Source organism: Candoia aspera, chromosome 7 (assembly GCF_035149785.1).
Source record: "Candoia aspera isolate rCanAsp1 chromosome 7, rCanAsp1.hap2, whole genome shotgun sequence".
NCBI classification, from domain to species: Eukaryota; Metazoa; Chordata; class Lepidosauria; order Squamata; family Boidae; genus Candoia; species Candoia aspera.
The window spans coordinates 4,991,394-5,018,583 of NC_086159.1; the positions used below are offsets into that span (position 1 = coordinate 4,991,394).

Below are 27,190 nucleotides of genomic sequence, written 5' to 3' on the forward strand. Positions count from 1 at the left end.
TTGCTCTTCAAGTATTGGGCACGAATATAGCTGATTCCCTCTGAAGGCACCAAAGCAGAACACCTCCTTGTCAAAACTGCACTTGGCAAACGGGGCTGGAATTTGAACCCTCAAGCTGCACTTGGTCTCCTTCAGTGCAGTCGGACTTTGCTGGGATGACGCTATTTCTGCCAACCGGTCACCACCAGCTGAAGAGGGCATCCAAAGGACGCCCTGGAAGTCTGCGATGGTTTAAAGCTAGGGCAGACACCTCCTCTCTCACTTGCACAAACTGAGCTAATAGAGAAGCCAGAGGAAATTGGCAAGGAAGGGCAGAATGCCGGAGGATAATTGATGGAGGAGATAATAGGAACCTTGGAAGATCTGGTATATCACAGGGAGTGCCTGACTCAGGACACAATGAGATAGTTGTGTTGAAGTGTTTTCTTCCAACCCGTGAGCCAGGAGGAAAGGGTGCCGGCTATTCTCAATCGCTCTTGTTGCCAATTCCTATCTGACTTCGTTACAGGGTCAGTGAGTGGTGCTGCTCTTACCATTGAATGCAGGAAAGTTAAAGAAAGTGACTGGTGGATTGTCCTGCTTCATCTCCTCTCCCACCAATCCCTGCACGTGGGATAAGCAACCACCAGTGGTTCTCTTTAATGTGTCCTGGGGTAAGGAGGGGTATAGTTGGGCGCTTTGAATGGCAGGTTGAGCCACCTATCAAGTTGCCCGATGAAGAGGTCCCAGGGCGTGAAGGTATTCTGTGCCTGTTACCAGTCAATCATACCGTTTCTGAACACAGGTCTAGCCCTCTTCTGGAAGAGAGCTAAACCCATGTCTTAGGAGAGCCTGGCTGGCAGCCAAGGACATGGAGGACAGATGCAGGGGGAAAGAGGAGGGAGAGACGCCAGTTGAGAAGACAAAATGTCACCCCCAACATACATCCATGTGGAACTCCAGTAGAAGAATGGAAAACCTGCAATAAACTCATTGGTACACCAGCAACATAACACCCAGCTGGCAAAACCTGGTTCTCCTTCCCAGGTTAAATCAATTTTTGGTGAAGCACAAGACCAGCGGTGAAGGCCACTCGGAGGCTACAACTGTCCAGAACGCAGCAGAGTGCGAACTGGTCATCACCTTCAAAGCCCTGCAGGGCACAGGACCAGGTTATTTGCAGGACCACCTCTCCCTGAGAGTATCTGCCCATCCTACCAGATCGGGTAGGGTGGACACACTCCAGGTTCCTTCCCTAATTGTTGCTGTCTAGTGGGAAGTGCAGTAGGGACGTGGTGGCGCTGCGGGTTAAACCGCTGAGCTGTCGATCGGAAGGTCGGCGGTTCGAAACCGCGCAGCGGGGTGAGCTCCCGTTGTTAATCCCAGCTCCTGCTCACCTAGCAGTTCGAAAACATGCAAATGTGAGTAGATCAATAGGTACCGCTTCGGCGGGAAGGTAACGGCGTTCCGTGAGTCATGCTGGCCACATGACCCGGAAGTGTCTATGACAACGCCGGCTCCAAGGCTTAGAAACGGAGATGAGCACCGCCCCCTAGAGTCGGATTCGACTGGACTTTACGTCAAGGGAAACCTTTACCTTTACCTTTACCTAGTGGGAAGTGCGCCTTTTCCATGCCTGCCCTTACTCTACCCTACGAAAGCACCTAGGTCCATAATAGAACAAATCTCATGAGTCTGAACAAAAATAAATCCTGCTGGGTTTATTGTGTTAATCTAATTCAGTGGTTTCTTAAAGTGTGTCCGAGGACCCCTGGGGGTCCCACAAGACCCTCTCAGCGGTCCGCAAAATCAAAATGATTTGCCCGATATTTGCAAAAATTTGAAACAGTGTCACTGTTCTCATTATTATTATTATTAGTAGTAGTAGTAGTAGTAAAATGTGGTTTTTTCATGAAAATTGTTTTATTTATGTTAATATCTAAGGGGTTTAATATTATTATTTTTCCAGGATTCAATAAATAAATATTCTACAAATGCACCCATTTTAATTTTTTAATACAGTAAAAAAGTAAATATCAGTAAAGATAGCCCATACAAACCAAAACTCTTTTGGGGTCCTCCATAATTTTTAAAAGGGGGAAGAGGCCCTGAGAGCCAAAAAATTAAGAAACGCTGATTTAATGTAATTCGTTTGGGCTGCGCTTACTTAGACGGCCACTAGGTGGCAGAACGCCCTAAAGGAGGAAAGTCACAGTTATCCACAAAGCTGACAGTAAATTTACATAAACCCCGCATGTCCTGCTTAGCAACATCTCCGGCTTGTACATGCATTGCAGATTGTATGTGCCTTATGGGACTCCTCTTCAACCCAGCAGCCTTGTCATGGGCCATTCCCAACATCCCGGTGTCTTCGCTCAACCCTCAGAACCAAATCAATCAAAGATCCAACAGCTTCACGGCCACACCGTGACTCATTTTAACCTGGCAAGGGTTGTTTTGGGGGTTTTCTCTTTTGTGGTTTGGCCTATTGTGTGAATCCAGGGCCTTTGTTCCATTTCTGGTTCCGTATATGCTGTAAACCCGGAAAATGGGTTTAATTTAGTAATTTAGTCAGGTTAAGAGGATTGTAGGGACACACCCCATTGGGTGTCTTTTTAAATAGTGTAAAGTGGGGGGGGGGGACACTTCTTAAACTATTTAAAGTTGAAGTCCACTCATTGTTAAGTTGCCCAGGTCGAGAAACACCGGTCTGTGGTTTAGTAGGTTGCACAAATCTAGGGAAATGAGCAGTCCAGTTAACCATGGGTGTGTTCTGCTCACCCACAGACAGCCTCACCGTCTTCAAGACGAGCATCAACATTCCCACTGCTTCATCAGCAACTACAGGGCTTGACCCACAGTCCTTCCAGTTGCCACTTCGCTTCCCAGTGCCCTGCTCTTTGTCCAAGACAGCCATGAAACAGCAGCTGGATTTGCAGATGGGTTAGCCTCCTCGTTTCACCCACTTGTTTTTGGCCCGTCCGGCTGCCATTGAAGACCTAAGAGCAAGCTTGCCCACAGAGTGGCGGCAGAGAAGATTCTGGTTGGCCTCCTTTAGCCCATGATCTCCCAGAAGGAGAAAAAGTTGCAAAGAAGGTTCTCCCCAACCTCAATTTTTGCCAGTGTTCCCTCCTAGGTCTGGAGGTCTCCAAGGCCCCAGCAGCAGCTGTCTGGATCAGAGTCCCACCCTGGTCGAGCCAGCTGGCAACCAATTTTGGGCTCTGACTCAGAGCAACCAGTGGCTGAGCAAGGTGTTGGTCTCGCATCCCGGATCCTGACATCTGCCTGAAACCACACAAAACTTCCATCACGACTGGAGGATGTTTCCAGAATGTGCCCGAGGGACCGACCAGTTGTGCAGACAGGCCATATGACTGAACAGGCAGCCATTCAGGGAACACGTCTGCCCTGTTGAGCACATGCAGGCCTCCTTCCCCGCCTGCTCCAGAACCACGCAAAACAGCCCTTGGAAAGAGTTGCTAGCAAGTCAAAGCAGAGGCAGGGGATGGGGGCGGTGGGGGCAAAGGTCGCATTCAGACTACCTACTCAACTAGCCTAAATTGGAGGTGAGTCATTTGTGGATTGGCAAGTCTGTCTGTTTGTTTGAATAGTTAGGTTGCTATTTTGCTTTTTCTCCAGGGGGCTTACAAAGGGTCTCTCTTCCTTTTGTCCCCACCACAGTAACCCCATACGGTGGGTTGATCTGCAAGAGAGTGGCTTGGCCAAAGGCGAGCTGACGGTGGAACCGGACTCTCAGCCTCTCCCTTCTTGTGAGAACCCAGCCTTTATCTTAGTACGTCACGTGAATTCAATTATAATATCGTTTCTCATATATGATTATATTTTATTCTAGTATTGCTGTTCTAGTATTATATAAGCATTGTGTAAAGCACATGGTATAATATTATGCATATTTTATATAGTATTATAGAGTCAGAAGGGACCAAGGAAGCCAGTTTGGCACAGCGGTTAAAGCATTGGGTTAAAAAGTGGGGGACCGTGAGTTTGAGTCCTACTTTAGGCACAAAGCCAGCTGGGTGAATTTGGGCCAGTCCCTCTCTCTCAGCCAGAGGAGGAGGAGGAGGAGGAAGGCATAATCACCAGAGGTTAATTTGAAGGCACCCCCTTCCTCCCAAAGGGGACCAAAAGATCATCTAGTCCAACCTTCTGCAATATTCTGGAAAACCAGTTGAAACATCCCTAAGAGGTGTCTGTCCAGCCTCTTCTTAAAAGCCTCAGAGGTGGGGAACCTGCAACCTCTGTTTTATTGTAATATCAGCCATGGTGTTTTGTTAAGGTTCAACGTGCTGGGTAAACACTGTATCAGTGTTTCTCCACCTCGGCCACTTTAAGATGTGTGGACTTCAACTCCCATGCTGGCTGGGGAATTCTGGGAGTTGAAGTCCACACATCTTAAAGTGGCCGAGGTGGAGAAACACTGCACTGTATGAATGCTGGCTATCCCAGTGCGCTGGTCCTTTTCCAAGTCAGCTGGTCTTCAGCCAGCCTGAGGGCTGTTCCACTGGTGGGCACATTCCCAAATCAGTGTTCCTGGATCTTAGCACAATGGCCTTGTTATTAGCCAAGGGGTGCTGGTTTGAGGGCCCACAGCGCTGCATGACTTCCCATTGGAGCACTTGGCCATCTGGGTCAGGGGGGCGGGCTGGCGTCTGCCCCTTCAGAAGCTCAGAAGGATGGGCCCCTGTTGGGATATCGGGACCCTGGAAACCACTCAAAGTTGCCAGCCCATGTTGTCAATTCTGGTCCAACCTAGACCGGCTGGAAGCACCAGCAGCAGAACTCAATTGTGTCAGTCGCTTAGTTTCTTAGTCCCCAATTTTTATTTCAGGCTCGCTCTTTTTTCCGATGGTGGTCTCCACACATCTTGGGAACCAGCTCATCCCCCAGACCCACCACTTGATTCTTCGTGGGGCCTCGTGTATTAGGAGGCCCTAACGAATGACCCAGGTTTAGAGATAAGCACGTTCTGTGTGAACCCAGCTGGGTGAGTGGGAAAAAATCCGGAGGCAACCGTTCAGAAACGAGGCTCTTTTTTGGCAAAGGCGACTTTTGTTACAGCCGGACGCTCCAAGCACGGCCCATCCCTGCGCAAAAGGGGATGCGAGGCCACCAAAAATCACGGTGGAGGTCCTCGTCGGCTCCGCCAGCCTTCTGATAAACTGAACTCCAGCAAGGAACATTCAGCCTTAGCTTTGAGCTCCGAGAAAGGGCTGGACCGAGGGAGGAGGGAGGGTGAGGCAGTCAGCCAAGACAGCTCAGGTCAGATGCGTCCCTCTTCCAGCCAGCTGGAAGCAGGCGCTGGGGCAAGAAGACCTTTTCCTCCGTGCCGACTGCTTGGTCTTTGGGAGCCCCGCGCCAACATGGCCTGGCTCCTGTGGTTGGGGTGCAGTTTCCTGGTGGTTTCTGGACAGCAGGATCCTGAACTCTTAGCCAGGGATTTGGAAGAGGCTGAGATTACAGATTATAACCTCATTGACAATGTAAGTTTTTTGCTTTGGGGTGTGGGGGGGACCCTAAACTGGGTTATCAGGGCTGTGGAGTGATTCCAAATGTGCGCTAAGGACCAAAGATGTTGAGCTGGAAAGGAAGGGATATTTTAAATAAGGAAATACACCCATCGTGCAGTGGGCGATGGGCACTGGCTTTCCTCCTGCTGCTGTTAAAAGCATGAGAGCGGCTAGGAAGAAAGCCGTGTCCCACTGCCCACCCCAAAATGAGCAGGGTCGCTCAAACTAGGAGGCACATTTTGCTAGACGTGAGTTGTGAGCTTTGTACAAAAGCCAACCCTTCCTTAAATGTAGGATTGCCCTGATTTGGCTCTGAAAGCATCACTATTAAGCCCTGTCAGGTGAATTCAAAGTTTGATTGGGGTGCTGCGTCTAAAAATTCTGGCTCTCGGGCCACGCTTAGAAATGTAGGCGATCCCCTCTCTTTGACAACTCCTATCTAAACCCTTGGGGCGCTCATGGAAAGAGCTAAATGGAGCTTCCAGTGCCAATAGCAGTATACCTCAGGGGACATAAAGTGCTGAGGGCAAACCACAGAGGAAGTTTGTACCTTAATAGGTTGGCTACATGATGCCTGGAAGCATTTGGCTGGCTGCTGTGGAAACTGGCCTAGAATAAATGGACCTTTGGTCCGATGCATCCAACGGCGAATCTTAACAGCTCCAGCTTTCAAAGTAACAGAGTGCTGGGCTACTTATCTTGAAGTTTTAAGCTTGCTCACACCCTTTGTGCAATTTCAGTATTCCATTTCTGGAATTTGTCTGCCTTTTGCTCTTCCTTTTTTGTATATTTGCTGTGCCTTATCTTGTGTGAAAGCAAAGTATATTTTTCTTCAACCCATGAGTGCTGAACTAAATAAACATCTGGAATTATTACCAGGCGATTCTGGGCCCCCAAATAGGTAATGCACGCTCAATAGAGAGAAGGCATTTTTCAAGGCAACGTAAGTTTTAATATTTGGGCTAGCATGAAGATAAGTGCTACTGCAACTGAAATTCCCTCTTTGCTTTTTATAACTTTTAAATCAAATCATACAGTCAGTAAAGCATCTAATAATGTCGTTTTCTAGTGTCACTGAAGTGTAAACTGCCACCTATTTTTTTCAGCAGGATATTGTCTCTAGTTTTTTCAGGCAGCCTTTTTTCTTAAGACCCCAATTTCAGTTAATTCAACAACCAAGGTCCATATTAATCTATTTACATATCAGAAAACTGCAAAGTGTTTTCTGAGCTCTAGTCATATAACCTGTCGTCACTGTAGGAGTAAAGTTGCTTTGATGGTTATTTTATAGTGGCATAAAATCAGGAGAACGAATGCTATTAAAAGGCATAAGCTTTTGTGAGCGAAAACTCATTTCATCAGGTGTATGAAAGCATCTCACAAAAGCATATGCCTTTTAATAGCATTTGTTCATTGCAAAAGCTGCTACCAGACTCCTGATTCATATAACCTGGTTATATAATTATGAATTAATTATATGAAAATAGGTTACTGAATTAATCTACTTTCTGGGTCTGCCAAATACAGTGTGAATGATCTATTGGACTGGATTCACACAATACTAAAAACAAAACAAAACCCTAAGTTTAAAACTAACCAAGGTTAATATGTTAGGCAAATGAAACAACATATATATGAATTGTTCATATCAGAAATGAATAGCGTTAGCATTTAATCTTACTGGTCGTTCTCCTTGCCATCCACCTGCTCTGTGCATTGTGTATGTGTGAGAAGGGTTCACACAGCAACTTTCTCCAGGTCAGTGACCATCTAGCACAGTGTTTCTCAATCTTGGCAACTAGAAGTGTGGACTTCAACTCCCAGAATTCCCCAGCCAGCATGGAGAATTCTGGGAGTTGAAGTCCACACATCTTCAAGTCACCAAGGTTGGGAAACACTAATCTAGGGATTGCATCTGCACCCCTTGCTAAAGCTGGTGTTCCTCTTGTTAGCTTTTGTTTGGCAGTTACCTGGAAGGGTATGTGGGAAAGACCTTGGGAGACAGGAGGAAGAGCTCACAGCCAGGGGGATGGGCAGATAAGAGACAGCATAGCCCACAGCAGTATAGTGGGGGGGGGCAAGAGGGTCAGAAGGGACCGCCCCTAGTTTCTCAGTGCTGTAAACGAGATGTGGGTGGGGAGACAACTGTACGTTCAGACATGCAAGATTCTGTCAAAGTAGCTTTACAATAAAATGGAATTAGTTCATCTGGTTGTGTTTCCCGTCTGGTCCACCTGGGAAGGCTGACACTTGCCATGTGGGGTAAACCCAGCTCATTTTACTCACAATACACAATTAATGTACTGTGCAAAACCAGAATATGAGATAATTCAGTAACAAGGTTAAGTTGGGGGGGTGAACACAGCCCAGATGTGAGTACAGGTGTTAGAAAGCGGTAGGGGGCTGGTGGTAGGTTTTTACCTACTGGTGCAGTGTTTCCCAACCTCGGCAACTTTAAGATGTGTGGACTTCAACTCCCAGAATTCCCCTCCCAGCTTTAAGTCCACACATCTTAAAGTTGCCAAGGTGGAGAAACACTAGACAAGTGGTAGCTTTTGAGACACCTTCAGTCTCACGTTTCCCTGCTTGCTTTTTTGCTTATTTTCTCTTTAGATACTTGTAAGGGAAAGGAAATGGGGTTGCGACATGCATGCCCTGGAATCTGTCTCTAATGCAGGGAAAGAAAATTGCCCACTTTTCTTCTCTTCCACCGGGAACATTTTTGTATAACAACAGTGGACGATTGAAAATGGCTAATTAGCCACTTATATTTGAAATGTTTTGCCCTGGATCTTGATATGAACGCATGTCTTCCAATCTGGTTTATTGACTGGACCATTTGAATAGCTTCTAGTTCATTGCTAGTTGCATCTCTGCTTAATTCAAGAAGAGTGAAATCTGAAATCTGAACAGTGATACCAGCATACTTCGGAAAAGTTGATTTTTGATTGAGCGCAGGACAGGAAAAACGATTACAGAATGACTAATGTCAGAGGATGCCAGAAGATGTAAAATCTTTGCCAGAGTGGTACAGCATTGGTTCAAATATTTTTCATCACCATTTTCGCCATCTCCTTGGCCAAGAGAAGACTGTATAGCTTTGCAAGGACATAAATGCAACCTGAAAAATGTTCTGGCTTCCTCATAGCCCAGGGTGTGCCTTGTTACTTAGCAGAAAGTTTGCTTTAAAAAGTCACTAGCTTAAATTCTGTCAGTCAAACAGCCAATAATGGATTCCATCATGCAGCCAAATTCGGTCATTACAGGAAACCTGGCCTCAAACAGTGATCTGCCTTTTCACTATGCTAATGGTTTGGATGGTTACTTATGATTATTATACTGGTTAATATTTGTACAATCTCATATACAATATTTCAGAGGAGCAACCCAGCTTCACATCCTAGCTAAGCAGAGGCTGCCCTGGAGAACATCCTAGGTTAAACTTTGCAGGGAGCAAAATTAATCATTCATTCATCTAAGAAAGGAACGATTTGTTATGGCATAACATTAAATCTGGGAAGTTAAAACTTCCTTCTCTTAGGAACCATCGAAGCTTCCTGAGGGAAGAATAAGAATAGATTTTTTTTAACAGTGCACTACATTTCTGAAAATACATTTTAGGAATATATAAAGCAAGGCGGTCATGATACACATTGTTAAAGCAAAGCACTCCTTGTTAAAGGATTGGTTTTGGCCCAGATTTAAGTGCAAGGTGTAGGCTAGAATTACCTTGAGATGTATGGAACTCACCCCATTTCCCCATTTTTTTTACTACTGGCAGAATGTAGTAGTAGTACATTATTAGTAGTAGTAGTACTATTAGTAGCAGTAGTAGTACATTATTAGTAGCAGTAGTAGTACATTATTAGTAGCAGTAGTACTATTAGTAGCAGTAGTAGTACATTATTAGTAGCAGTAGTAGTACATTATTAGTAGCAGTAGTAGTACATTATTAGTAGCAGTAGTAGTAGATTATTAGTAGCAGTAGTAGTACATTATTAGTAGCAGTAGTAGTAGATTATTAGTAGCAGTAGTACTATTAGTAGCAGTAGTAGTAGATTATTAGTAGCAGTAGTACTATTAGTAGCAGTAGTAGTACATTATTAGTAGCAGTAGTAGTACATTATTAGTAGCAGTAGTAGTACATTATTAGTAGCAGTAGTACTATTAGTAGCAGTAGTAGTACATTATTAGTAGCAGTAGTAGTACATTATTAGTAGCAGTAGTAGTATTAGTAGCAGTAGTAGTAGATTATTAGTAGCAGTAGTAGTACATTATTAGTAGCAGTAGTAGTAGATTATTAGTAGCAGTAGTAGTACATTATTAGTAGCAGTAGTACTATTAGTAGCAGTAGTAGTACATTATTAGTAGCAGTAGTAGTACATTATTAGTAGCAGTAGTACATTATTAGTAGCAGTAGTAGTACATTATTAGTAGCAGTAGTAGTAGATTATTAGTAGCAGTAGTAGTAGATTATTAGTAGCAGTAGTACTATTAGTAGCAGTAGTAGTACATTATTAGTAGCAGTAGTAGTAGATTATTAGTAGCAGTAGTAGTAGATTATTAGTAGCAGTAGTAGTACATTATTAGTAGCAGTAGTAGTAGATTATTAGTAGCAGTAGTAGTACATTATCAGTAGCAGTAGTAGTAGATTATTAGTAGCAGTAGTAGTAGATTATTAGTAGCAGTAGTAGTAGATTATTAGTAGCAGTAGTAGTACATTATTAGTAGCAGTAGTAGTAGATTATTAGTAGCAGTAGTAGTAGATTATTAGTAGCAGTAGTACTATTAGTAGCAGTAGTAGTACATTATTAGTAGCAGTAGTAGTAGATTATTAGTAGCAGTAGTAGTAGATTATTAGTAGCAGTAGTAGTACATTATTAGTAGCAGTAGTAGTAGATTATTAGTAGCAGTAGTAGTACATTATCAGTAGCAGTAGTAGTAGATTATTAGTAGCAGTAGTAGTAGATTATTAGTAGCAGTAGTAGTACATTATTAGTAGCAGTAGTAGTAGATTATTGGTGTGCTGCACAACAGCATGTAGATAGGTTTGAGAGGGAGACTAAAATGAATAGGACAGAATTTGACAAAGGGAGATGTTAAGTTGCACATCTGGATAGGAAAAATAAAAGTCACAGTGGTAGGAAAGGGGAGATCTGGCTCGGCAATAGTATACCTGAAAGGGATCTGGGTGTCCTTCTTGACCATGAAACATGGTTTTGACCATGAAACACGAGCCAGCAATTTTTATTTTATTTATTTATTTGTCATATTTTTATTACCACCCAGCTCCCCCACTCGGCGGCTGTTTAACAGCAGTGGGATGCAGCTGTTAAAAAGGCAAATGCTATCCCGGGGGTCTTAACAAGAGCACATAGCTAGACCAGTGTTTCTCAGACTTGGCAACTTTAAGATTTGTGGACTTCAGCTCCCAGAATTCCCCATGCTTCCCCATCTCTGTGCTCCGTTTCCTCTTCTTTTGCTTACCATCAGGAAAAGTCACAGAGTTGTTCTCACACCTGCACGAGGTCTAATGCTTGTCTTCCTAATCACTTCCAAAATGTGCACTTTTGTCCTCTTCTCTGTCATTCCAAATACAGGACGCAGAGTAACGGATTAACTTAAAGGACAGATTCCAACTTAATATTAGAAAAAAAATTCCCAACAATCAGAGCAGTTTAGCCATGGAATCAATGACCCCAAGAGGGGGCGGGGTCCTCTTCATCCTATGTCTTGCTTGACGCTACCAACCTCTGTCTGGGATGCTTTCAGTCGGATCCCCCCACCAAGCAAAGAGTTGGATGGGATGTTCTCTGTGGCCCTTCCAACTCTGTCATTCCGGTATTCATCCAATGACCGTGGTCCTCCAAGGGTCCAGACAGAAGGGTTCCCCAGCCTTCCCAGAAGATGCCAAAGACCAAACTGGGAAGCTTTTGCAGAGAAGGTATCCGGCCTCCTTCTGAATTACGGCCTTCGGTCTAACAAGGAAGGCTTCATGATAATGTCACACTCTGACATGTTTTCCCTCTCTAACGTACCCCATCTCCAATTTTTTAGCATCATTTGTTTATGCATTTTCCCTCTGCCCCCGTTCTCACCCTCCAGTTATAATATTTTACTGTAAAATGTTTCTTGCAGCATCAAGCATCAATGCCCCCCTTCCTCCCTCTGTCATCATGAATTTTCTCTGTTCTACTATAGTGCAACCAGCCTACTCAGAACTTATTTAGCAGCCATGCAAATACACACACGGACACAGATGTTTAAGCAGAAAATGTTATGAAGCGCTTTCTGCATTCATTATGTGCTTCACCAAATAGCAGGCTCACAATTTGCTCGCGTGAGAGGTGATTGTCAGAATGTTTCTGATTTTTCCAGATTGAACAGGATGACGCAGAGGGGTTTGATGCTGCCGTTGTAACAGATTATATAAAAGAAAGGCAGGTTTTAGAAAGCGACTCCATTAACTCAGACCCTTAACCATTGCAAAGTCAACAGTTTTCCAATTGGCCGGTGCCAAACATCTCTTTCAGAGGGGAAAAGAAATACTTAATGGGCTGTTTAATTGGGCGGCAAAAATTGTTTACGGTCAGCCATCACAAAGTTTGTCATTTTAATAATGGTTAAATTCACTCTTTCCTTCTCCCTCTGCCTCACTTCCCTCCCAAATCTGTCACTGTTTCATAACCAGCTTATTAGTTTAATTCATTTGTGTATATTACGGCTGAAATTTCCCTCGTGTTTGCATAATTGTGATACTGCCATCATCTCAAATGAAGACTGACTGCTAAAATCAGGAAGGGGAAATATCCTGGCAATTGAAAAGGTACATTGAGGACAACCAAAATTATGGGTACCTCAAAGGTCCCCAACAACCTTCCCAGGTGTGTCTACCCCCACTAGGCCGTAACCAATTTTTTCACTGGTAACTGCATCAACAGGAGTATTTTGGTCTGCCGAGCAAAAGAATTCAACATTTTGGGATCTCACAGTCCTTGTTTACTTCCAGGAAAGTGAATTTGCCTTCAACATTCTTGCAAAGGAGAAGAGGAGAACTTTGGAGGTGCTGGGTGGTCATTTTGCATTTGCTTAGCAAGGAGGTGGCCAAGGGATGGAAGGGACCGTCCTGACTATCATGGCCCCATCCTCTCTTCAGCAACCTGCAGCCTCCCTGGCTTCCCACACTTGCATTACATCCAAGGGGAGAACCTCATCTAAATCTTCAGGAGTAGAGCTGCTGTTACCGCTACAGCAGAGTTCTTGAGAAATTGTATTTTTTAAATAAATGGAGAACTTGGCATGTGCCAAAGGAAACCATCCTCCTCCAGTCTTATCTCCAGATCTTACTGGAAAGATAGATACTGCTGGGGGCAATGGGTCCCCAAAATATCCAAATTCAAAGTCAGGTAGGACTTAGAAGGTAATAACCCAGCATCCTGATTTGGATCCAGAGGCCAACTGGTTACCTGCGCAGCTCCCAGAATAGAGATGTGCCGTAGCTACTCAGACCAGCTGTAGCTTCCAGGTGGTCTTCAAAGACAGCCCCATGTAAAGAACATGGAGTCATCTGGAGTCGGGTGGCATTAAATAGGATAAAACAGACAAACAACCATTGCAATAATCCAACCAAGAGGTAACCATGGAATGGGCAGTCTCCTGATCCTGGGATGGTTATAACTGGCACATCAGATGGAGATGTGCACCTGACCGTTAAAAGAAGAACAGAGTAACAAAATAGCAGAAATAACAATAATAATGGAAGCAACCTTTGTTGAGTACCCTACACGGCAGATTAGCACTTGGTAGAGCAGCCATGAAGACCTGGGAAAAGATATTCAGATGCTGTGATTGTCTATGCCTACAAAGATTAGAGCTGTGCAGGCAATGGTTTTCTCTCTGACATTCTATGGAAGCCAAAGCTGGACTTTAAAGAACTAGGATAGGAAGAGTATTGATGCCTTTGAACTTTGGTGGTGGAGAAGACTCCTGAGAATACCGTGGACAGCCAAGAAAACAAATCAATGGATCATTGAACAAATCAACTCAGAGTTCTCACTCATGGCATGAAGGACCAGGCTCAAATTATCCTACTTCAGACACATTTTGCGAAGACCCAGCTCTCTGGAGAAGGCTCTGATGTTGGGAAAGGTGGAAAAAAAGAGGTGAAGAGGACAACCAGCAGCAAGGGGGATGGACTCAGGTCCAGTGGTGATGAGTGCACCAATAGAAGACCTGAAAGACCAGGTTAGGGACAGATTGTCCTGGAGAAAATCTATCCACATGGTCGCTAGGAGTCAGAAATGACTTGATGGCACATAAGCAATCAGGCAAAGGGAGAGACAGAGGAAGGGGAGCACCAGCCAATTTTTTGGCTGTGTGGGGGTTTGAACCCAAGACTTCCCAGATCCAGGCCTCCTTCATCTTATGCAGACATGGTAGGAAGAGAGCTGTGGTTAGTCTGTGGCTGCCCAAAAGCAGAAGGAATCTGGTAGTGCTTTTTCAGCCTCCTGTTAGATTTTGAAAAGATTTTGAAAATCAGTTGTTGTTGTTTATTCATTCAGTCGCTTCCGACTCTTCGTGACTTCATGGACCAGCCCACGCCAGAGCTTCCTGTCGGTCGTCGACACCCCCAGCTCCCCCAGGGACGAGTCCGTCACCTCTAGAATATCATCCATCCACCCTGCCCTTGGTCGGCCCCTCTTCCTTTTGCCCTCCACTCTCCCCAGCATCAGCATCTTCTCCAGGGTGTCCTGTCTTCTCATTTATGTGGCCAAAGTACCTCAGTTTTGCCTTTAATATCATTCCCTCAAGTGAGCAGTCTGGCTTTATTTCATGGAGGATGGACTCGTTTGATCTTCTTGCAGTCCAAGGCACTCTCAGAATTTTCCTCCAACACCACAGTTCAAAAGCATCGATCTTCCTTCGCTCAGCCTTCCTTATGGTCCAGCTCTCGCAGCCATATGTTACTACAGGGAACACCATTGCTTTAACTATGCGGGCCTTTGTTGTCAGTGTGATGTCTCTGCTCTTAACTATTTTATCGAGATTTGTCATTGCTCTTCTCCCAAGGATTAAGCGTCTTCTGATTTCCTGACCGTAGGCAGCATCTGCAGTAATCTTCGCACCTAGGAATACAAAGTCTTTCACTGCTTCTACATTTTCTCCCTCTATTTGCCAGTTATCAATCAAGCTGGTTGCCATAATCTTGACTCCCTCTAATTCATTGTGCATTCTCTAGTTGGGGGAGGGGAGGGGCATCCCTCCTGATAGCAAAAGTAATTATTCTGCAGTTCGCAACTCTACTGTAAATACTGATGATGATGATGATTAAGATGGTGATGATGATAGCACACATTCCATCCAGCCCTTTTAAAATCTGAGTCAGTGCCTTCTGCTCTACACTCCTTTTTGATCCAAGAACAATGAGTGGAAACTTGCAAGAGGTCACATGTGTTTTGGCTAGGCTGACCATATTTCCTTGAGACAAAAATGGGACATTGGGATGGTGAAACGGAGCAGGGCTGGGCGACAGGCTGGATCGGCAGGCAGGAACATCTCCGGTTTTCTCAGGCTGGGAATCTTCAGATTCCTTCCTTTGCGAGAGGCAAGGCTGGGCTGGAGAGTCTAGTGAACGGTTGTCCCCGACAAGCCATTCCTCCTCTGGCCGTGCTTTTACATTCTTTTCTTCTGCCGTTTCAAGGCAAGAGCCAATCAGCTTGCCCTTTGATCCAGGGCCGCAACTAGGGTCTGTGTCACCCGGGGCAAACATGGATTCTATGCCTATTTTGGCGTCCCCCCAGTGCTCATTTTGGCACCCCCCCCAGCACATGCCCCGGTTGCCCCCCCCCCCCCCCCGTTGCAGCCCTGCTTTGATTACCGCCTATCAGCTGATCCTGTTTTTTTCTTTTTAGGTTTCCCACCGGGTTGAGCTCTGCGGCTTTTCCCCCACCGTTTCTGCTGAGCTCCCCCTCCTTCCACTCAAAGTCGGACTGCATTCTGACAGATTCGCGGGAACTTTCAAATTTTTAAGTAAGGTTTTTAAGAAAACGGGCCAAAATGGACATTCATATTAAAAGGACAGGACAGTCTGGAAATGTTAAAAAAACAGAACTGTCCCGTTCAAAATGGGACTACGGTCAGCCTAGTTTTGGCATTAGAGAAGGCGTTGTTTTCCTCAGGCCCCTTGGCATTTGAAGCTTCGGGTAAGCAATTGTAAAAAGGTCTCTCCAGGCGAGCCAATCCCAGTGCAGTCGGGATGCCGAGAAAAAACATGTGCCTTGAACTCCCTTCTTTCATCAAGGAGGTTCGGTGTGGGGGGGACAAGCTGCGGGGGCTCGGGCTGTTTTTCATGCTGCAGAATGAAACGGCACGCCTTTCTACCACAATTGTGTTGCTTAGAACAGATTTTTTCAAACTGTGTTCCTAGGCTTCTGCAGAGACTAATGGCAAAAACAAAATGAAAAAAGCCATTCAGACACAGCCAGGGGCATCCATTTTCCTAAGGAACAGCAATCACATCGCAGTCACTGAATACTGATTTGCTTGGCTAAAACATTAACCGCCTGAGTAACGGTGAAATTCACGTTTTCATCTTTGTCCGTTGGAAAAGTTATTGTTGCGTTGATTTTGCTGTTTGTACTTACAATGATCGCAGGAGCTGTCTGGGCAGCACTTGGAGCATCTATTTGTTGTGATTTTCAAATAACTTTCATACATGGAGTTGCATAAAATACACAGGCTTTGTTTTACTGCCAAGTTTCTACCTCTTGAGCTTTGCCGCTTGATCAGAGGTTCCGGGAATTGTTATTTTTTAACCCACAGGTTCTGTGGCCAGAAAAAGTGTGGAAACTTCTATCGTACAGGAACCAGCATATAATACAGTCGTATAGGAGCTGAGTTATGTTAAGCTGAATTGAAAATCCTGAATGTCCACATTACTTATGAATCTTTCCTAAAAAAAACCTTCATCTGTTCCGTGTTTCATTCACACCATCTGATCTCTTTGGAATGGATTTGCGCTATACACTGACCCACAAGCCATCTAAACAGGCTGGCCTCCTGAAGCAGACTAAGCCACCAAAAAAACTAGCCAAGATTAACACTAACCAAGGTTAACACGATATGCAGTTGAATCTGCTAGCTCAGGAACTCCAAAGACAAGCAGCTTCCACATTAATAGAGACCGTTTAATGAGTAGAAAGCATTTTTAGCAGCAGCCCATGGGCTGGGCATAGGACCCTCCCGACCTGCACCTTGTTGGAAAATCGCTCTGGATAATTTCCTGCTTGGTCTGTCCCCAGTGCCCTCCCAGCTGATTCCTGAATTCAGATCAGAGCAAGCCCATGGGCCGCTAAAAACATACAGCTTGATGTTTATTTATTAAACATCGGCACACATCAAGAACAGTTAACTGCCAAAATCAGAATTAAAGCAGGCAAAAATAGGGAGAAAGACATGATTAACAGGCAAGAATTTATATGATCTGTATATCTCCATAGCAGCGTTTCTCAACCTCAGCAACTAAGATGGGTGGACTTCAGCTCCCAGAATTCCCTAGCCAGCATGGGGAATTCTGGGAATTGAAGTCCACACATCTTAAAATTGCTGAGGTTGAAAAACACTGCTCTATAGCTATATCAAAAGGACATAAAACTTTCCAGAGCCCCTGGGAATAATCCTGTGGCTAATTAGCATAAATGGTTCCAAAGGACGTGGCCTTTATTCCAGTTTTGACCCTTTTCTGTACATAAGTGCTGCAGAATAGAGATGGAAAGTAGGCCATCAGGTGATCCCTCCCCTATTCTGCACCATGAAAGTGGGTGGTGGATGGGGATGATGTATCCAGCCCACCTAACCATGGCACAAAAATGCCCCACTAAATCTCTCTCTCTCTTTTTTTACCCTGTCTCCATGATGTTGCCTTCATCTCATGCCCAGCCTATGAGGGAGACAGGATTAAGTTGTGCTTAGCTTTAACCTGAAATGCTTTCCCCCCCCTTAAACCAAGAAAATTCAGCAGCAGCAGCAAAGTGTGCACCCTGCCCAGAGTTGTGTGGGGCAGCCTTGTCAATTCCACAAATAAACAAATCTAAATAAACTTTGCCCCCCATTACCTTGCTGGAAAGGCTAAGGGCCGCAGTGATTGGGAACAGAGGCAAGGGGGGTTGGCTGTGGGGGTGACAAATGTCATATCAGTGTAGTTTTCTGGGACCAGGGCTGCTTTACAGTGTCTGGGGGGTTCAACGCAACACCAGCATTGGAGGTCCCCTCTACGTATAGCCCTAGACCGGTGTCTCTCAAGCTTGGCCACTTTAAGACGGGTGGACTTCAACTCCCAGCATTCCCCAGCCAGCATGTTGAAGCCCACCCGTCTTAAGGTGGCCAAGCTTGAGAGACACCGGTCTAGATGAGCACTGCATGTGGATTCCTGCAGAGCAGAGGGAAGAGGAGAGGAGAAAGAGGTAAGGGCAAGCCACTGTGGGATAGGATAAACAGCACCACCCACCAGGGCGGCCCTCTTGGTCTGAATGACCCACTGGGTGATATGGAGCTCTGTATGCCCAGGGTGGACCTGGCTAGCCGAAAACCCTGCTGGCTTGCGAAGAACCCAGGGTGCTCTCTTGGGGCCAGAGCAATGGAGGGGGCAGCCACCCCATTTTCACTTTCGTGCCCGCAAATTGCTTGTAGCCCACTGCAGCTGGCTGCTCTGCTCAGCCCCCCCCCCCATTTCAGGGTCCCAACGAAGCTACCGATGCTGCAACCCCCTTCAAAGGCCGCAGTGCCAGCTCCGGCGTGGGTGGAGAATACTTCTGTTTAGCAGTGGAGAAAGGCTTCTAGAAATGCAAGAACCCGTGCTGGTCACCATAGAAAATTTCAGTCTAGCTGTTGGATTTTGCAGGTAGTCCTCACTTAACGATCAAAATTGGGACTGGAATTTCGGTTGCTAAGCAAAGTGGTCATTAAGCAAATCCAACCCGATTTTACCACCTTTTTTGTGGCGGGCATTAAGTAAATCACTGTGGTTAAGCGAACCACATGGTTGTTAAGCGAATCATGTGGTTCCCCATTGATTTTGGACGCTGCGATGGTCCTAAGTGTGAGGACCAGTCGCAAGTTGTTTTTCCCAGCACCGTTGTAAGTCTGAACCATCCCTAAACGAATGGTTGTTAAGCGAGGACTAGCTGTATTCATGTTTACAACTGCTGGAATTCATGTTTGTGTGGGTGTTTGTATGGTCATCCTCTCCTACTCAGTATGGTGCATATTCACAAACAAAATGATACTTATGCACAATTGTACATCTCTCCACTAAAATCACAGGCCTAGCATCTGAAACCCCACTCCCACCCCCCAAACTGGCAGTATTCGCACTGCAAGCATTAGCCAGTTTCGTCCAGTGGTTAAGGCTCCAGGCTAGAAACCGGGAGACGGTGAGTTCTAGTTCTGCCTTAGGCACAAATGCCAGCTGGGTGAGCTTGGGCCAGCCCCTCTCTCTCAGCCCAACCCACCTCACAGGGTGGTTGTTGTGGGGAAAATAGGAGGAGGAAGGAGTATTTGGTATGTTCGCCACCTTGAGTTATTTATAAAAAATAATAAAGGCGGGATAAAAATAGATAAATAACTAAATAACTAAAGACCTGGTCTGTGAAAGACCGAGCAAATGCACTCACACATGCTAATCCTGACTTGCAGTAAACTCGGTGTTTGTCTTTACTGGCTTGGCTCATTCTCTGAGCCCAACCCATTTAGCCTGATTATGATGGCACGAACTCAAAGTGGGTTAATTCGCTAATCAAAGCCAGAGGTTGTGTGAATGAAACCGCTCAGTTCAGGATCGAAAATGTCCTGTAAACCAGCGGTACCGTAAGCTGCTTTGGGGGAACGGACTGGCAACCATTCGACATTATTCAGAAAAAACGGCGAGGGATACCGCTCCGATATCTGAGAGCTTTTACAGGTAGAAGCCCACCTCACCGAGCCACCTGCCTGGATGCAGGCAAACCATGCTGTGATTAGAGCATGGATGCCAGGAGCGAGAACTCTGTGGCTTGCAGGCTCAAATATTTCCCGTTTTTCCCCTCCCTGTTCTCCAAAGCCAGCTTGGCTGTGAGCCAAGGGTCTTGCATTCTTTCTCTCCGTTTCTGCACGTTCGTTCACCATTCACCCCAGCAGGCGACCTGGAGATCCCGTGGCAATGCCGTGCAAATTCCACCCGCCTCTTCGGTCTGTGCCTGTCGTGGCCTCCAAGGGGAGAGCCCACGTGCGTGTGCGCGCCTGTGGTTGTGTGCCCGCCGTGGTCGAGAAGGAATCGGGCCGCGCTGGCAGCGCATTGCTGCCTAGGGTTTTCGTAAGCTAAATATTTATAACCCACACCTCGGGTTCCATTTAAGGAACGTTCGGAGCAGCGAACAGCATTCCCACCCAGACAGACTAGTAAAAGTGATGCAGAAGCTAAATATTCAAATAATGCAGCATTGCCTTAATGTTCCAGAGAAGGAAACGGCTCCGTCTAGACCAAGTGCCCGACACAATAATGCCGTCTTTATTGAGAATTAAGTAGCATGAAAAAGAGATGGTTACAAGCTGCACAAGACAGGAAGTTGACAGTTCAAGTACCCAGGGGAGAGAAAACTCAGAGGTCTACTATGAAAATCAGAATTGGTGGCAATTTTCTTTTCAGTACCGTTTCACTGGGGAATAGGAGGACAGTGCTGGAGAATATACAGAATAGGCATGGGGAAAGGCATCACTTTCAGATTCTGTCTTCTCATTTTTGAGTCTCTCTCTAGTTCTTTTCGCTGAATCTGAGAATTTTTATAAAAGCCTTTGCACTAAAACATAGATTATTTTGGTGCTTATTTTTCTAAATATAGCCCTTTTTATTGTAATGGACATAATGTGTTTGTGTGTGTGTTTAATACTGTGTGTGTGTAATATTGTGTGTGCATGTACACACACACACACACATGTTTCTTCAGATAAGGCATTTTTGTACATTGTTTTCATGAAATGGTCATTTTCATACAAGTTTAAGGTAGTTTAAGGTAGTTGCTAAATGAGGACTACAAGGTCCTCATTTAGCAACTGCCTCCTTTAGGAATTGTTCTTAGTTATAATGGTGATGGAAAAAGTAACTTTACGACCAATGCCTGCATTTACAACCTTCGCAGGCCTGTAAAGCAAAGGAAAGCTGAAGTAAGATTGTAAGCACAGTAGTTGCAGTTTCACTTAGTGATTGCTTTGCTTAATGACTGAGTTGCCAGTCCCCATCGTGGTTGCTAAACAAGGACTACCTGTAAGAATAATAATTTATTAATTTTATATGCCACCTGACTCCCAGCAACACTGGGTGTTTTTCTTCTAATGTATATTTGTAATAACTTGGAAAAATCTGTATTTTGAACAATAAGCCTGTTCAGTTATAGTATAGGTTAAATAATATGCAATTATATCAGTTTATATTCAGATGCAAACTGTCCAAAATTCTCCCTCATCTAATGGAGCCTGAGCAGGCAGCATAAGGATGCAGAAATGGTTTATAGCAAGCAGAAAGTTTGAGAATTGCTGTTCTTAATTCTGCTGGACATCTTGGTTTCCATTTTTAACAGAAAACATACTGAATGATGGTCTCTCGTCCTTTGCAGGTTTTACGGAGAGTCCCAAGACGGACAGGTTTTCTGCAGAGATTGGTGTGTAATATTCTACTGTGAATTGTTCTTTTCTTGCAAGAAATTGTCAGCAATCTTACTCTCCTAACTTTGTAACAAAAAAAGACAAGCTTGCATCAGGAAGTCTTCCCTAAAGCTGCAACATGCGTACTATTCGAGCCATTATTCTCAAATCTTGTATAGAAATGAGAACAAATGAAGAATAAACAAACATTTCTAAATCTTTCCTGCCTGCTACCTCTCTAGATTGGCCAAGGAAGGACAGGTAGTAAAACTCACCAGCTTAGCTATTTCCCACACAAAAGCTAAGCAAGGTCTGATGCAATTAGTATTTGGATGGGAGACCACTAGGAAATCCCAGGACTATAGACTAGACTTGGACACTGAAAAAAAAAATCCCATAGATTAACACAGCCCTCCTCCTACAGTGTCTATAGTGGGATTAAAAGCTTATCTGCGTCTGCAGACAGTATTTGCATTCCTACTATATGCTTAATCCAGTTACTGGATTAATCCATTTTTCTGGGTGTGCGCAGTGCATAGAACAATAAGGTGACTAAATATGGCAGCTTGGTAAGACTGCTGTTGCTCTGGATTCCTGCAACGGGCTGAGGGTTGGACTAGATGATCTCCAAGACCTCTTCTGGCCCTTACATTCAGTTATTCTGTGAATATGTTAACACACGCACTAAAAACTTAATGGTCATGTTTCCTGTCTGGTCCACTTGGGAAGGCTGACCCTGGACTACCTCGAAGGGCTGACAGTGATGGGCGGGTTGATGTCTCCCTGGTTAAGCAAATGCTACGGGTCTAGCCATCTGTCACTGCCGAGATCAGAGGATGCTTTTCCACCCACCGGTGATGCTGAGAAAGGAAGAGGACCGCAAAGGTAGAGTGCTTGGTCAGTGGCCTTGCTTAACACACTCTGTGCCCCCCAAAATCAGGACACCACCATCTGGCACCAAACCAGAAGCAGAGCCCAGAGAGTCAAGATAGGGATCAGCAGGGGAGACGGCAAATTCTTTGCAAATTTAGTTTTCTGCTTTGCAGAGGGAGGTGGAGGACACTTTATCTGAACCACGGGGAAAGGCCTGGTATCTCTGAGTTCTTTAAGTAGGTGTTTGCATAAATGACACCTGCTGATGTGAAGCAGAAAAATTAAGCTTGTTCTAAAGGGTTACTGAGAGGATAATAACATGTCCTGCCGTTGTGGAGCTATTTGTCCGAACAGCCAGGAACCACGCTGAGACGAGGAATAGGTCTCTAGTGTTTTATTCCTGCTACATTAGACAGAAAATCCTAACAAATTGAAGAAGCGTGAAAAAACCCAGACAGATAAACCCCAAAAGTCAAGGCGGGTCTGTTCTGTGTCTCTTTGAATGGCTGCTCAACTCCTCACTACTTCGCATGCATTTTCCCCCCTGGATGGGGCCCCCCTCCTGCTCACCATCAGTGCTCATGACACTATTGCTGTGTCCCAACAGGAGACCCGACCCCGTATGTCCGAATTCTCAGTGAAAGCCACAATAATTTCTCGTTATGCGTTTACCACGGTCTCCTGCACTTTGGTGAACACCGGCTCAGAGGCTCGAGAAGGCGTCTTTGAGATGCAAATACCCATCACAGTCTTCATCTCCAATTTTACCATGTAGGTGAGCGGTTGGGTCACAAAGTAAGTGTGCTGGTCTGTGGGAGTGGCCTTGGGAGACAGGAGGGAGAGCCACAGAAGGGATGACCAGAGTGTAAAAGGTATCTGAGCCCACAGAAGGAGAGAGGGTGCGGGAAGCATTTCAGAAGGGACCCTCCCTTGTTTCCAGAGAGTAAAAGGAAAGGAGGGGAGAAAGACTTCCAGTCTTGCAAGATTCTGTTAGTGTAACTTTACAATAAAGATAGAGCTGGTGTTCCTGGGTGTGCTTCTCCTCTGGACTACCTCGAAGGGCTAACAATCTCTTGGTGCCGAAGGGGCTGTAAATAATGAAATAAGGCAAAGCTTATAGGGAAATTGTTAGGTGTAAAAGCTGTTAGAATCAACATGAGATTTTTGCTCAGACATTTGTTTTAGCAAAATGCAAACTCATTCAGAAATGGGATGGAAGAGATTTAAGGTTGGATGAATGAAAACTGGGAAGAAACCAGAATCAGTAGACTGATCCATTGATCAGTACCAGCATATCCTCTTTCTTTCCCAATTCCAGGATTATTGGTGGCAAAATTTATCATGGGGAGGTGATTGGTAAAGACTGGCTGCGTGGAGACCAAGAAAGAAGAAACAGATATTCAAGACCCACAGATGACAGGTAAGGACTGCGTTGTCTCAATTTAGAGGATTGTGGAGATACAGTAACCTTGATGAAGGAATGCAAGAACCATTAAGCAAAGGACAACTTGTCCTGAGAAAGAAGAAGGGGTGAGAAAGAAAATCAAGGAAACCCTGCCTTGATTCTGTTTAGTATAAGAGGAGGCCAAGGAAACTCTGCCTGGCTTTCAAGTTTCTGTTATTATACCCTATTACAACAAAGTAGAGTTTCAGTAGTCATTGCATTGTCTGTCTGAAGACCAGCCCTACTTTTATAAATAAGAACCAGCAGCTTGAACTGCCCCCTCCTTGGTGTAGGGGCTGGACACCAAGGAAGGAGATCACCAGGGAATGCCGGACCTGTGGGCTGGGAAGTTGAAAAACAGCATCCTGGAAGAAAGGAAGAAGAAACTGCATGGTTATGCACATACAGTCACCACCTGAAGACAATATTCCCCCACCCCCCTTTTTTTAGCCCTTTCTCAGGAAGTTGATTCTTGGGAGATGCTGGGATTTAAGCCGGTTTGACAGCTGATGTCCCAAAGCTGGTGTTGAAATGGTATGTGGGAATGACCCTGGGAGACTGGGCTCAGAGATGGTGCCTAGGGAATGGTCAGCTAAGAGGAAGCATCACCCACAGCTGCACAGTGTGCAGGGCAAGAGGCTCAGAAGGGACCCTCCCTAAGTATTGGGCTGTAAAGGAGATGGCGGGAGAATTGTACTTTCAGACTTGCAAGATTCTGTTAATGTAGGTTTACAATAAAATAGAATTAGCTCATCTGGTCATGTTTCCTGTCTGGTCTACCTGGGAAGGCTGACATCGATCTTGCAAGTCTGAAAGTACAATTCTCCCAGGGGAGGGTCCCTCCTGAGCCTCTTGCCCCACCCACTACGCAGCTGCGGGCTATGTCGTCTCTTATCTGGCCATTCCCTAGGCAGCCTCTCTTCGCCCAGTCTCCCAAGGTCATTCCCACATACCATTACAGGTGACTTCCAGATGTGGTTGACTTGATTAGTAGTTGAATTGACAGAGCCTCCCGCTCGCCAAGTGACTCTGGGCAGCTGATGTTGGAGTACCACACCCATCTCTTCAGCCAGCCTGGCATCTTCTCCCTGCTCCTTCCTTCCCGCTCTCACCAGTGGCCCCAGCTAGCCTTGATTACTGGTAGAGCAGGCAGCATGGACAGATGTGTCCCTAAAAGGCTTTTGGATTCTTCCAGCAGAGAAAGCCAAGTGGAGACGTTCAAAGCCTCTGGATTAATTCCCCGGAAGGGAGAAGCCACCTTCCTGCTGCACTACGAGGAGCTCCTACAGAGACGGTTGGGGAAGTATCAGTACGTGGTCAGCATCCGGCCCCAGCAGCTGGTGGGCAAGTTACGGGTGGAAGTGAACATCCTTGAGAATTCGGGAATTAACACTCTGGAAGTTCTGCCACTCCAGAACAGCAAAGGCAAGGGAGCAGGGAGCAGCGAAGGTGAGTGGATAAAAGGAGAGTCACCAACCCTATTTATTTGTTAAGAGTACGTCCCGCCTGTCATTCAGCAGCTCAAGGGGGCATCCACAACACTTCCTCTAACCATTGTTCCACACAACAACAACCCTGCAAGGTAGGTTGGACTGAGAGAGTGATTGGTCCAAAATCCCCCAGGAACCTTTTGTAATGGTAGGTGGGAATGACCTTGGGAGACAGGGGAAGTGATGCTGCCTAGGGAACGGTCAGAGAAGAGAGGGAGGAACCCACAGCTGCACAATGGGAGGAGAAAGAGGTTCAGAAGGGACCCTCCCTGGGAAGCCCAGGCTGTAAAAAGAGATGGTGGGAGATTTGGACTTTCAGACTTGCAAGATTCTGTTAATGTAGCTTTACAATAAAGTAGAATTAGCTCATCTGGTCGTGTTTCCTGTCTGGTCCACCTGGAAGGCTAACACCTTCCAGGGCTGAGAGGGGACTCAGACCTGGGTCTCCCTGCTACCATTTGGACCCTTTAACCACTACCCCATATTCTTATGGGGATGAGATTTATTTCTGGACATCTCTGACTCCCTGTTATGAAAAGTTTTGTTAGAGTGAGAGAGATTGACGTGGCCTAACCGTAACCCCCATCTGAAAACCTCCAGTGAGGGATTCCCAGTTCCCCACTGTTTTAGGCCATCTTCAGAACCATTTAGGCTGTCAGGAAAATTCCTCCTAATTCTCAGCCAGAATCTCCTATGGTCCTTATTCTGCTCTGAGTTTGAACTGGGAATAGATCTGCCCCTTTCTGAAACATAGCAGACCTTTAGTTACTCATGGGGTGCCCAGAAGTGTGGCCCAACCAGCCAGAATATCCTGGAACTATTACTTCTCCTGGTCTAGACATATCTGTTAATGCAGCTCAAAACTGCATTGCCTTTTTTAGCTGCTGCGCCACACTGTTGCTCACATTTTGCTTGGATCAAATCTGGTTTCTTCAGCACATTAAATGCTCGGCTACTAAACCTATCTTCAGTGGCCCTTCTTAGGATGGTAAATCTACGTGGGTTGATATGCTTCCAGGTACTGTCTCAGATTGTAATCTCATTATTCTTGATCAGCCCTCTCCAGCCTGGTGGGGTGCAGAGGCGTGTTCTTTGACTTCTAAAATTTCCCAGTACGCAGCTATGAGAGATGACGTCCACACGCCAGAGCACACCCCGTTGGGAATCATTGTTCACCTTCTAACTTGATTCTTGGATTAAGTTCCTCGGCACATTGTAAGGCTTACAAACACTTTTTGGTCAAAGCCAAACAACGCAAAACAATATTTTTCCTGTTGAAGTAACATTTTTAAAAAAACAAGTGCATCTTTACGATTATTTTCCACATGTACTAATGTTCTTTTCAACATGGATTTCTTTGCCATCCTGTTTCCCTTCTGTGACATCTGCATTCCACATCCACAATGCTCAGTGCTTGTGAAAAAAAAAAGATTTATAAGAGAGGACATTTTAAGCTTGTTATTTGTCCTTTTATATTTTACTGCTTTGTATGTTATTTTATGACTAGTTTCAGGTCTATTTTGAGTCTGATTAAGGACAGCGTGATTGTTTTAGGATTGTGTTTTGTACATGATACAATCTGATATCTTTGGCTGAAGAATGGTTATCCAACTCCAGAGCTAGACACCCAGATTGATAGCCCTGCTCACTCTCTAGATGTGTTCGCACAACACACTTAACATTTGTTAGCATGGGTGCGTCTGCAAGTGCTCAGTGTGTGGTGCCGACCAGCCTGTTTAACATTAATAACATGAACTGGTATGGTTGGATTTCATAAAATACACTGAGCTACAAGCTAATTATAGTCCAGAGTATTTCATGATACCCAAAAATGTTATTTCAGTAATCAGGTCAAGTAGGATGTGTGAACATAACCTATGACCTAGCGAGCCAGGTTGTTGATCTAAGGTCCAAATAAGAAGCACGATGCAGGCCACTTTGATCTCCTTGGTGGTAGAAGAAGACAAATGAGAAAGTAAAATGGTATTTCAGCTTCTGAGAATAGCACTTTCCGACTCCTCCCCATCTTCTCCTGGGAATGACGTTATTTTGAGCTGATGGTTTTTCCACCCAGCCATGCCAAACCAGATAGAAAGTTTTGCTGTTTAGCAACACGAATCTCCTCTTGCCTGCCATAATACACTGAGGTTCCACCACCTGTCTGGATTTTCCTGTCTGCTTGTTTTCATTGTTCCTTTTCACGT

At 45.2% G+C, this 27,190-nt stretch overlaps 1 protein-coding gene across 1 annotated transcript in view; it reads left to right on the forward strand.

Annotated features, from left to right (window-relative positions):
* The first annotated feature begins 5,263 nt into the window (after positions 1–5,263).
* ITIH5 (inter-alpha-trypsin inhibitor heavy chain 5) overlaps positions 5,264–27,190 on the forward strand; it is a 43,122-nt gene continuing 21,195 nt past the window's right edge. The window contains exons 1-5 of the mRNA XM_063308124.1: positions 5,264–5,480; positions 21,152–21,196; positions 22,660–22,823; positions 23,371–23,472; positions 24,692–24,945. Of these exons, the coding sequence (XP_063164194.1) occupies positions 5,265–5,480; positions 21,152–21,196; positions 22,660–22,823; positions 23,371–23,472; positions 24,692–24,945 (781 nt within the window). The 5' untranslated portion in view covers position 5,264. The remainder of the gene's footprint in view (positions 5,481–21,151; positions 21,197–22,659; positions 22,824–23,370; positions 23,473–24,691; positions 24,946–27,190) is intronic.